The sequence below is a fragment of the Orycteropus afer genome, unplaced genomic scaffold (assembly GCF_000298275.1).
Source record: "Orycteropus afer afer isolate SDZICR_OR568_19922 unplaced genomic scaffold, OryAfe1.0 scaffold00211, whole genome shotgun sequence".
Taxonomy (NCBI): domain Eukaryota; kingdom Metazoa; phylum Chordata; class Mammalia; order Tubulidentata; family Orycteropodidae; genus Orycteropus; species Orycteropus afer.
This window is the reverse complement of record NW_006921798.1, coordinates 2,811,915-2,825,131: the sequence shown is the minus strand read 5'-3', so window position 1 is coordinate 2,825,131 and position 13,217 is coordinate 2,811,915. Positions and strand designations below refer to the sequence as shown.

The following is a 13,217-nucleotide window of genomic DNA, read 5'->3' as shown; positions in this document are numbered from 1 at the left end:
ACCAGAGCGCCTATATATATATATATATATATATGTGTGTGTGTGTGTGTGTGTGTGTGTATGTATATGTATATGTATATAAAATATATAAGGAGCTCTGGTGGCATAGTGGATAAAGCTGCTAACTAGAAGGTCAGAGGTTCAAATCCACCAGCCACTCTGTAGAAAGAAGATGGGGTGATGTATTTCCATAAAGATTTACAGCCTGGGAAACCCAATGGGAGTCACATAATTTGGAATTGACTAGATGGCAGTGAGTTTGGTTTTGGTTTTTATACAAATACATATTGTTCTTGTTCATACAAGAACAATTTTTTTCTTTTCATTTTTATATTGGGCAAACCTGCCTTTTGTTCAAGTTCATCATGAACTGAACTTTCCATTGGCACTCTTTCAACCTTGATATTCTTCAGAAGATTCATGAAAGTATTATATTCACATATAAGTAAGTAATAGTTTTACAATTTTTTTTAAATAGGGTAGTTATTATCATGCCTAAAATGTATTTACTCATATTTTAGAACTATGAAAGTTGTTGTTGTTATGTGCTGTCAAATCGGACCTGACTCATAGCAACCCCTCCTTGGGTTTCTGAGGCGGTATCACTATGGAAGTAAATTGCTCAACCTTCCTTTTGAGGAGTGGCTGGTGGGTTTGAACTGCCAGCCTTCTGGTTAGCAGTCAAGTGCCTTAGGCACTACACTACTAGAGCTCCTGAACTATGAAAGAGTTGATAAAAAACTCTGAAAGAGTTGATAAAAAATTTATAGCTCCAATAAAATAACTTTCAATACTGTCTGCATGTAAACATGCTTAACCAATGTGAAAAGTAATCAAAATAGAGTACTCTGAGATCTTTATTTTGTAAGAGGTCTAGCTATTTGTTGACATACTTTGAAAAACAGGATGTTTTATAGTAGTAATGTACCTCATAAGTTTATCCAGAGAAGGGAACACTTTACATAAATTATAAATTCCTATAGGAATGCACACAGGTAACAAAAGACAAAGTCAAGAAAGCGAAAGGACACAGGTGCAGTAAACTTTTAATATTCAGTTATAGAAGAGCTATTTTTTTTTTCCTTTTCTTTCTATTAAACATAAAACTGTCTGCCATATGGCTAAATGATCTCTCAACAAACTTCAAAAAAGAAAACCCATCTGAAGTAATTAAAAAGACCAACACTTAAGAACTACAAACAAGAAAACAAGTTCTGTGTGTTTGGCATTTTATTTTAATGGCTTACTGTTGCCTGGCATTGCTTTTCAAAAGGATGACAGATGGTGTGCAATACTATCAAGACACATAGAAGTAAAATAACACAAACACTGGAGACCAAGTGCTTTCTTACCATTTCAGTGGAGAAAATACATTTCTCAACTATTTTCAACTATAAATAATTTCTTAACTATTATCCTAGTTGGAAAATCATTCACTGTTTATATAATGAATGGAAACAAAAATTTTTCATAGTAAAAATGTATTTGCTTTTATTATTATTTAAAAACAAAAACAAAAACAAAAAACAACCCTTCATCAAAACAAACATGATAAGCCAAGGCCTTAACTGTCATAACATGATTTTCTAAAAATATACTTTGGTAATAACAGGTTAGTATAAAAATCGACCTAAAACTGATTAAGTGTACAATATAACAACTCTAATTATACTTTCAATGTTATTCTTACTTCTGTTCCAATTTACCAACCTTCTACATGACAAATCAATAATGGAATCCCTTTGATATCAAGTCTTCCATGGTAACAGCATAAGGACTAAATTTAAAAAGTATCTGTAAATTATCACTGTCTTCCCTCAGAGTATTTTATATTCATATTTTTGATCACTACACCAGGTTCTTGAGCTTTGCTATTTATAGTCACTTGGACAATTTAATCTCTTTAGAATTAAAACCTTGCTTTGTCTTATTTTTGCCTTTATTATCATGAACTTTTGAAATACCTACCTCTTATACTAAGGGACATAAATTTCAAACCCAACCAGTGGTACCATGTAAGAAAGCTCTGGCAATTTTCTGGGGTCAATGAGAATTTGGGGTAATATTTTTATTCCATCTTAAGTTCTTTGCTTAAAACTGGAATGTGTAAACTCAGGCAAGGTATTATTTTTGATATAAAATTAATTAATAAATATTTTATTCCATGATATCAAAACATCAGGATATTAACAATAATGTAATATGTATGATTTAAAGGATGCAAACCTAGGAATGACAAAGGTGATATTCTCACTAGACAATATGGTTCCTTAGTATAAGAGGTAAGTATTTTAAAAGTTCATGATAATAAAGGCAAAAATAAGACAAAGCAAGGATATGATCTTCAATAGCCAATAAGTTGAGAGAAAAAAGCTATATGACCAATTAGCACTGGTAGTATGAGGAACAAGAATGTTGAAACTGAAGCAGAGGTATTTAGAATTTAAGTCAAATTACTTATTAAAGATGGAAGGTCCCTAGATGGTACAGTTTGTGTTTGCCTATTAGCTGAGAAGTTGATAGTTTGAAACCACCCAGAGAGGTCTCAGAAGACAGGCCTGGCGATCTGATTCTGAAAGGTCAGTGTCTTGACAACACTAATGAAGCAGTTCTAGTCTGTATACATGGGGTCTCCATGAGTCAAAATCAACTCGATGGCAACTAAGAACTAACCTAAAAGCTGGTGGTTCAAACCCAACCAATGGTACCATGTAAGAAAGCTCTGGCAATATGCTTTTGTTAAGATTATAGCCAAGAAAACCCTATAGAAGCAGTTATACTCTGTAACACATGGGATCTCCATGAGTCAGAACTGACTTGAAAGTAACAGGTCAATTTTAATTAGAGAAGTGTCTGACTACATGATAGAGAACGTCATCTTGGGATGCTCACTGACAGTTAATATTTGTGATAAAAAGAAACATAAGAAAGTTAGAGATTAATCATTATGTCAATGTTCCTTTTTTATTTAATGTTAATAGTAATATAGTCTTAATTTCCAACATATAGTCTTCAGTATATAAAATTTCTCACTAAATGTTTATCACATAACTTTTAACAAACTAAATTAAGATGTAAACTTAGATAAAAGCAGAACGTACTGTACCTTGACTTCTGTTCTTTTGAATGCCAGAAAAGTTGTCTCTTGTTTTAGTTTAGTTTCTGGTTTCTTAACCAATGGATCTTTGACTGCTGGAACTACAGAAACAACTGTGGGGGCCGGTTTCTGTGCTGGTTTCTGAGTTTTTTGAGCCTAAAGAAATCAGTATGTTAAATTAGATAAAACATCTCTTACTTGAATGTACAAAAATAAAAATAAAAATAAAAATTTTATCATAGGACTCATGGATAGAACTGAACATTTAAATTGACTAAGTTAAACATGTAAAAAACATGGTGAAGATACTGAAAGTATAGACTTTTGGACAAATTATTTTTATCATTGTCATATTAATGGTTTTACAGATTTCATTACTTCTAAACAGTAAAGATAATACTAAACTTTAGAAACATGCAGATTAGGGTTGGTCAAATATTATTTTAACAAGATAAACCAAATTATTTCAAAAATGGAAAATCACAAACTAGATATATAACCAGTTAGCTTCACTCATCATGAAGTGTGTTTATGTCTCATTATGGTTGGCCAAAGATTTAGGAGTTTTCTTTTGTGTTCCAGTCATAAATGTAACTGAGAATGAGTTAAAAAGTAGTCTACCACAGTTCAAATCAATTACACAGTTTTAAATAAAGAATGAGGAGAGTAAAAGAAAAAAATAACAACAAAACTAGCAATAAAAGATGAATTTTTTTTGAGGTTTTCCACACTGCAGAACCAGGCACATTGAATACAACTTACCTTAGAGAGTTCATAAATGCAAACTTCCATGTTATTAAAGAAAAATTTGAATCCAGTCTTCTTTAACAATTTTAGTTTTTATTTTGATCAATATTTGACTTTCTTTCCTTTATTTTATAATCAGGCACTTAATTTAATTTTCTTACAAACTCTCCTCATTTTTCAGTCTATTCTTTATTATTTTCAAGGTAGATAATCTTAACTATGTAGATAGTGCATTGTAGTATTTAAGAGCACAGCCTCTACAGTAAAACAGACCTGGGTTAAACCCCAGTTCAACCATCTTCCTCACTATTTAACCTGGGCTAAAATTTGTAAATGTCTAAAAGCCTAATTTTCTTCATCTGCATCAAAAGTGGATTATGAGGATGAATTAGGATTATATAGTTAGCATAGTGTCTGGCACATGGTGAGCACTAACAATAAGAGTTACCATTTATTCATCATCAATACTTACATAGGATAAGAAAACTGAATCCTAGCTAAGGAAGATGCTTTCAGCCATTCCACTGTCTTTGATAACCCTCATAAAATCATGTGGTACTATACCAGGGAATGTATTATTTATCTATCCCAATTTCTAGAAGCCAAAATTTGGCCTATTTTATCCTCATTTGTACCTTCTTGTGCTATAGTTTGTCACATTATGTAATTTTGATTCTCCAGTCTCAGTTCATCCCATTTTTAACACTATAGACCTTCCTTCCTAATTAAAGTATATATATTTACCTTCAAATTTCACTTACAAAGCAAATCCAGATCAAGAATATTATTAAGGATGTAAGAAGATTACCTAGAGTAACAGCATCTTTACTAGTAAGAAAGGAGGGCCATTTTACCCTGTACTGTAAAACTATGTTATAAGAATGTAGCCCTCAGAGTTCAGGCGGTTCCTGGGTTATGAACATCCAACTTATGTACAATTGTATTTAAGAACCAACCCCTAAAGCCTCAAAAACAAACAAACAAAAAAAAACAACCCTCACTGCCATCAAGTCGATTCTGATTCATGGCTGTCCCCACTGGGTTTCCAAGGTTGTAAATCTTTATGCAAGTAGATTGCCCCATCTTCCTTCTGTGGAGCGGCTGGTGGGTTTGAACCGCTGACCTTCTGATTAGCAGCCAGATGCCTTATCCACTACACTACCAGAGCTCCTTCCCCTAAAAGCCTATTATATTAAAATTAGAAGTATATACATGGTTCATAATAATAAATGGGTGCTACTTTGTGACATACATCAAAGGTTATTATTATTATGTAAAAGATGTTTTAATATATTTGGAAGCATTTCTTTAATGCTTTATGCATAGAAAGGTACACTATATACTGTATACCAAGCATCATTTGACTATCTGAAGTTAGACATGAACTGAATCTAACTGTTCTGACTTTTGTACAAATTCAACTTAAAGACAGACTTAGGAATGGAAGTCAAGAAATATATGGTTCCAGAACCAAGGCTTTCAAACTTACACTGACCTCCACCAAGCTTACACTGACCTCCACCAATATCTACCATTCCAGGTGTTAGACTTGGAAGAACAATCTAACTTCTATGTTTTAGCAGATGAAGACTTATTGCAATGAAGCTGCTTAGTTTGGATCTTCTTCTGCTCATTCTACTTCACTTAGCCATTTTAGAAACTGATCAAGAAATATGAACCTTTCATCTTTTGCTGAATATTTTTATGGATTTAGAAGGGATATTTTCACTAACTCAGTGCTGCTCAACAGAGGCACTACAATTTTTCACTGGGTGACTGCTTCATACATTGCAGAACCTACCCCAGTGGAGAAATAAGTATAAGAACAAAGAGGATGTTGGGCGCTGTTTGTAGTATCTTTGAGATTCCTTAGAACAAACAATAGGTAATGAATATATGAGAGAAACTCAATGAAAGAAATTAGTTAGAATTATTGGATTTACTATGCTGTTTCCAAATTCCTCTCATTAAACTTATGTTTACTGGATCTTGATATCAGGCTCACTTTTAGTTCATACCTTTTGGTATCTCCCCAGGCCTACTCTCGGTACTGTGATGTCTTAACATTAGCCACAACTCCACATTCAATACTTGATTCTCGGACACATGGACTGAACCTACTGATTAATTATTTCTGGTACTAATTCACATTTCTTCCATTTTCCCTGTCTTACAATGAGTACAACATGATGTTGTATGTGTCCAGTCCTGGACTCTGATCTGGTATATGACAATGAATGAGGCATGGTTCTACTGATAAATGGGTGAGATACTTAATTTGCAAAGCAGACAAAGAATAAAACGTATCTCAGATGAAGGGAAGAAGATGAGTAGCAGAACATGTGGGAACATGAAAGTATACAACATATTCAGAATGACACACTTCATCTGACAGAGGCAGAATGTGGGAGTATATATGGTGAAGTGGTGTAAGAAAAGGCTGGAAAGGTAGACTTGGGTCAAATAGAGGTCCACATATTCTGCCCTAAGGTAATTGAGAGCCAATGAGCATATTTCAGCATATAAAGTCAGATCAAGATTTTAGAAGAATAATTCTAATTGTAGGGAAGCAAGATGATTACGAGCCTCTTAAGAGGCTATTGTAATAGAAAGAAATGAATTTGTGGAACAGGGTAATAAGAGGGAAAGGAACAAATTTGAGCAATATGTAAGGGGTAAGATTTAACAAATTTGGCACACAAAGGGATATGGAATTAAGATAGGAATCAAGGATAATGTTTTCAAGATCAGGCAATTGGGGAAGACTGGTGGAAGAAGAAAACAATTTTAAAAATATTGAACTTAAAATACCTGTAAGATATCTAGTCAGCAGCAGAAGCTTACTCTAGAATGAGTTAGAACTATAAATACAGACTGGGTGTAAACTAAGTCATAAAAAATGGGAGAGAAAAACATGAGGGAGAATGGTGCTCACCTTAGCTTTTAAAAGAGTTGCAATGAAATTAAAAAAAATCAAACTCTGAAATATACTGAACATGGAAACAGTACTATGACAAAATCATTATGATTTTTCACTATTACCAATCCTTTGTCAGTGGCTTCTGCTGAGGCCCTGGAATACATCATATTGCTCACTTGCAATAATTTTGGTCAAGGTCCTGGAGGGTTAGTTTAAATAATAAATTAAATAAAATCAACTCATCAGAAAAACTGTACCTTGTCACAGAAATTTCTTGTTGTAACCAAAAAGTATACATACCACTGAAATTTTACTACTTTTCATGGGATTAAATAAAATAATTTGGTATATCAAACTTATTAAAAAGTAAAATGGTACCTTGATTTTTTTATTTTTAACTAAATACTTCTGACTTTGGAAAGATATATTTAGTTAGACAAACTTATGTAGAAATCTCTAATCTGAAGCAGGGGAGGAGACATGAAAAAGTAAACAACAGAGAGAAAGTCACCAAAGTACACAGCAACTTTTTCATTTTTTTAAAAGGAAATTCATGAAGTTCATTAATCTATCTTTTAAATGAATAAAATTTAGAAAATTATCCAATATAATAAATGAAAAACAGTTCAGTATGATATTAATGAAAAATTATGTTAGTGAGCAGAAAAAAGCAGACAAAATACATTGAAAGAAAATTAAATAAATGGTCACCCAAAAACAACGAGCAGAAAGAATGAGGAATAGAGAAATAAATAGAAAGATAAGGTGTGCACCTATAAATATGACCTCTGTACACATCTTTGTAAGGTTGGTGGTTTAAGGTCAAGTGTTAGGAATATATTCCATTATCAGGCTCACCAAAGACTAGGACATTTTTTTTAATCTCACTATTTTATGGTATTTTTAAATGTTTATAAATAAATTGACATGCTGGTAAGTAATATTCACATTTTGTAAGACTCCAACACTATTTCTTTGTCTATACTAGAATAAGATGAAAGCTAGGTTTGTAACATGGTCCTTTATAAATATTTCAATAATCAGATTACATAGTTTATTTTTAAATGTTTAAATGTTTATTTTAGAAAGCACATATCAACAAAAAAGCTACAGAGGCTGTTTAAAATAGAAAAAATATATGATTCCTACCATTCTTTTCATCTGTCTGGTACATCGAGCACAATACCACACCAGGCGAGGGTCATTAACTTCCTTATCTGTCACCTGGGGCTTATGGCAATCTTGGTGGTAGAGATTATGGCACTCTTGACATTCTACTAGTTGATTACCAGAAGCCACTGTCATTTGCCTAAAAGAATATATCATTATGGATTATACTTTCTTGAATGTAATGATTTGAAGCCATAACAGGTTTGTTCTGGTTAATTTTACAAATTAAAAAAGAAAAAAACACCTAGAAACCAAAGAGCAAAATAACGCAAATCTCTACATGCAGTTTGAACAAGCACTTCATTTCTTTCAAAGCTTATGCTCAACCATTACTAAATATTTAAGGTATCTTAATAATTAAATTTGGCTATATTCTCCTTGTAACTTCTCATGATAATTTTTTTCTTTCTTCCAGAAAGTAGTAGACTTTGGCTAGTCTTCCAGTAGTCCCATAGCACTTTCTTTGTACTCCTATTAAACTGGCATAGTGCCTAAGGCATTTGATTGCTAACCAGAAGGCCGGTGGTTCAAACCCACCAGCCACTCCTCAGAAGGAAGGTTGGGTAATCTACTTCTGTCGTGATAACGCCTCAGAAACCCAAGGAAGGATAGCGACCATCGAGTTGGATCCATCTCGATGGCAATGAGTGTGTTACCTGTGTGTTTTTCTATTTTCTTCATCAATATATGAATTAACTAAAAGCAGGAACTGCAACTAATCAACTTGGTGCCAAGTACATTACAAAGAAATGATGTTCAATAAAAGTCTAATCACTAAACAGAAAGTAGCAATATGTGTATGAAAAGGTAGAGATTCCTGTATCAAGCAATCATCATAGTTTTAGACAATTATAATAAGTCTTCCTGATAGAGTGTAGAGTTACTAGTTTTCTCTCTATTATTACTTCATCTTTTTTTTTTAATTTATAAAATGATATCCTTAAGGTTGAAATAAACCTAATATATGTGAAATCAATGATGCTTTAGCAAATGATCCTATTCAGAAGCATATTAACTCATACTTTATAAGGTTCACAAAAGCTTATAATTATTTACTCAGTCCCAATGGCCCAGAATTAACATTTTTATGAAGAAAACAGCAACAAAGACAGCAATCTTTTTTGCTGTGCTAGGAATTAAAAGGCATTAACAGTGAAAAACTTAGCCCTTGATTTCAAAGAGTTCTTATCTAGTTATGTCTAATTTTTAAAATGTATCCTCCATCAAGAAGAATTACCAATTTTTTTATAATTATCATTCATGTTTCAAACAACACTCAGAATAACCTAGATGATCCATTCCTTTTATTTCCATTGTCCTTAGAAAAGAAGGTGCTTAATGGTGTTCAGGAAATGGCATATAAGAGTTTATTTTTGTAAGTGCTAATAAAAGTTCTGAAAATAAAAAGAAACACAGACTTCTACAAAAGAAAGATGGAAATAATTGGATTTGCTGAACAGACTATCCCTAAACAATCAAGCAATAATCACTTTGCCTCTAGAACTCAAGAAATCAGAAAATGTTACTATAACATTAACAGATTAAGTGAATCAGAGTCAGGAAGATAAAATATTTGACAATTTAAAAAAGTTTAATTGTGATGTGGGCAGTTCATAAAGTATAATCAACTTATCTTTTCTCCACTCCCAGGTAACAAAAAGAAAATATAAAACACCTAATGATTGGCCTATTTTTTCTTTTTCTATTGCTTGCTCTTAAGAAAAAAACAAAACAAATTATGGCAAGGCCCAACTTACCTGCAAACAACACAGGCCAATCCCATCTCCATGGCAAAATCATCGGCACTAGTCTCCTCAAAACTGGAAAGGTCAGCCATAGCTAAATCCTTGCTAGTTTGGACAGTAATGGGAGAGGACCGTGTTTCTGGTTTCTCCAATCTAGGTTTCTTTGGAACATCAACTCCTTCACTTACGTCTGATTTTATCTATAAAAAGCACCCAATAAGAAAATAATCATGAACGTTACACAGCAAAATAAACTTTAAATCATGGAGAGATGGGTAAGATGGACATACGCAATGAAAAGTCCATTTACAGATATTTTCATATAACTAAGGACAGATGTGCACACTAAAGATCTGTGGAAGACTTATGATGAATTTATAATTAGTGGTTAAAACAAACCAGCAAAGTAGAAATAAATAAATCAGGATAGTTTATCATGTATTTGCTTTTCTCTTTGACCTTTTATCCATTCGAGAATTCTGGAAGTTCAGTGGGTTTGCATTTACTGCCTTCTGCCTTTTATTTTCCCATCAATGCTTTAAAATGAGAAACCGCAGTAATCATAACATTTAAAAAAAACTCAATTAGATATTTTAAATCATCAACTACTAATATTTAAAATGCAGTCTGTGGGTGGTGGAAATGGCTAACACGCTTGGCCAATAACTGAAAGGTCGGAGGTTCTACTCCACCCAGAGGTGCCCTGGAAGAAAGGCTTTCGTGATCTACTTCTGAAAATCAGTCATTGAAAACCCTGTGGAGCACAGCCGTACTCTGACACACATAGGATTGCCATGAGTGGAATTAACTCAATGGCAACTGGTCATAATATTTAAAATATATTGTAAAGAGGTAAATAATGAACTATCAGCCACCTAGACTTAATACATTACCATATTTGCTTCAGTACTCATTCTAGGTCAAATAAATGTAACATATACACCTGCCAAATTGGTAAAAATTAAGATGCAGGAAATTTAGAACTCTTATACTAGGTGTGAGTATAAATTTAGTACAGCCACTTTGGACAGCAATTGGCAATACCCGGTACTATTGAAGATGTACATATCCTATAATATCCACTTATAGGCATATATTCTAGAGAAACTATTTAAACATATGAGCAAAGAGAGATGTATAAAGCAGCTCACTGAAGCTCCTCTGCAACAGAGAAGAAAGAGAAATAACCCAACTGTTCATCAGTAGAGATAGATAAACTGGTTTATTTACAGAATGAATATTATGTAGTAGCTGAAAGAAATATCTAGATCTACATGGGTCAAACAGACAAATCTCAAAACCACAATGTTGAGTGGAAAAAAGATACCAAATGCAATATAAATTTAAATATATAGAAAACAATGCAATATAGTTTATGAATTGACAATGCATGAAAACATCTAAAAGGAACCAGTTACTAAAGTTTCTAATTCTTTTTTACTAATTGCTAAAGTGTTAATTAGTATGTGCACAACACATCCAAAATAGACAATCTACATCTATAGGTTCCACTCTTGTGAATACTATTCTGTAACACATTTTAGGTTTGTATTTACATCTTTACTCTTTACTGTTTATCTTTTTTCTCAACAACTGTTCCACTTAGAATCTCTGAGTTATGGATTCAAGTTTACAGTTGAAATTACTACATCTTGTAGGGCTCAAAATACCTGACAATGATTTTGGTAAATGGTTAAAACATATGTTTCTAAATTAGTCATTTCTCAAAAACTCAACATCTATAGCACATAACAACAACAACATAGCAATAAAAATACATTTCCTGACTAATTACTATATATCTATACTCACTGCCATGTAACAAAAGTAGGCATAAAGAAAGCATGGTTTCTGCCTATGGAACAACTAATTTACTATGTTTTCTGACTAGATTAAAATAAAATCTTACTTTATCAGCAGGTCTCTTTTCAGCTTCCTTCTTTACTTTTTCTGTTGTGAGGGCCTTGCCATTATTATTGCCAGAAGGAAGACTAGATGAACTTTTGGGCTCTTGCTTAATGGAAATAGCTTTCGTGCTTGAAATTTTGGGTGGCTCCACATCCTAAAAAGGGACATAAAAACATATAGGTAAGTAAAAATTTAGATTATCTAATACATCACCAAAAAAAAGACCAAAAATATAAATAATTTTTAGTGAAAAAGTAAGATATCATGTAGCTACCAATATATACTCTTTTCTTTAAACAGCTTTACTGAGAAAATTGATATAAACTACACCTATTTATGGGAGCTCTGGTAGCATAGTGCCTAAGGCACTTGACTGCTAACCAGAAGGCTGATGTTCAAACCCACCAGCCACTCCTTGGAAGGAAGATGGGGCAATCTACTTCCATAGTGATACTGCCTTGGAAACCCAAGGAGGGGTCACTTTGAGTCGGGTTGGACTGGATGGCACATAACAATACCACCTATTTATACAATTTGATGAGTTTTGACATATGTATATACCTGTTAAACAGTCACCACAGTCAAGATAATGAATATATCTTTTTATCCCCCAGTTTCCTTGATGCCCTTTACAATTAACTCTCTTATAGCTACCTACTCCTCAACCCCTAGCAACCACTGATGTGCTTTTTGTATCACAGCTCAGTTTACATTTTCTAGGAATTTGTATAAATGAAATCATACAGTATGTACTCTTTTGTGTCTAGCTTCTTTCACTCAGCATATTTAATTTGAGAGTCATCCATGTTGCTGAGTGTATTGAAAGTTCATTTATTTCTGTCAAATAGTATTACACTGAATCGTACTGATGGACATTTGGGTTCTTTACAGTTTTTTGCTGTTACTAACAAAGCAGTTATGAACATTTGTATACTAATCATTGTGTGGATATATGCTTTCATTTCTCTTGAAGAAATATCTAAAAGTAGAATGGCTTGATCATATGATAAGTATATGTTTAAGTTTTTAAGAAACTTCCAAACTGTCTTCCAAAGTGGCTATACCATTTTACATTTCCACCAGGAATATAAGAGAATATGAATCTCTTTACATCCTCATCAACTTTTAGTGCAGTTAGTCTTTTTAATTTCAGACATTCTAATAGGTATCAAAGGAGCTCTGGTGGTATAGTGAGTAAGGTTGGCGGTTCAAACCCACTAGCTGCTGTGTGGGAGGAAGATGAGGCAATCTACTTCCATAAAGATTTACAGCCTTGGAAACCCAATGGGGGTTGCTGTGGGTCAGAATCTACTCAATGGTGGTGAGTTTGGTTTCTAATAGGTATGAAGGAATCTCTGGTAGTGCAAATGGTGAATGTGCTCAGCTGTTAATTGAAAGGCTGGTAACTGGAGCCCACCCAGAAGAACCTTGGAAGAAAGGCCAGGCAATCCAGTTTGGATTGGGGGGGTAGTCATCAAAAACCGTATGGAGCCTAGTTCTACTCTGTGACATGGGGGCATCATGAGTTGAAATTGACTCATTATCAACTGGTATGGTTTTGGTTTTTCAAAGATATTTTTTCAAGTGCTATCTTTTTTGGTGCAGTGTCTACTATTCATATATATTAGGT

The 13,217-nt window shown here is 33.2% G+C and overlaps 1 protein-coding gene across 1 annotated transcript in view; it reads right to left on the bottom strand.

Annotated features, from left to right (window-relative positions):
* INTS12 (integrator complex subunit 12) overlaps window positions 1–13,217 on the bottom strand; it is a 17,458-nt gene that overhangs the window by 994 nt on the left and 3,247 nt on the right. The window contains exons 2-5 of the mRNA XM_007948294.2: window positions 11,589–11,741; window positions 9,692–9,879; window positions 7,914–8,073; window positions 3,107–3,253 (exon numbers count right to left, since the gene is read on the bottom strand). Coding sequence (XP_007946485.1) covers window positions 3,107–3,253; window positions 7,914–8,073; window positions 9,692–9,879; window positions 11,589–11,741 — 648 coding nt within the window. The remainder of the gene's footprint in view (window positions 1–3,106; window positions 3,254–7,913; window positions 8,074–9,691; window positions 9,880–11,588; window positions 11,742–13,217) is intronic.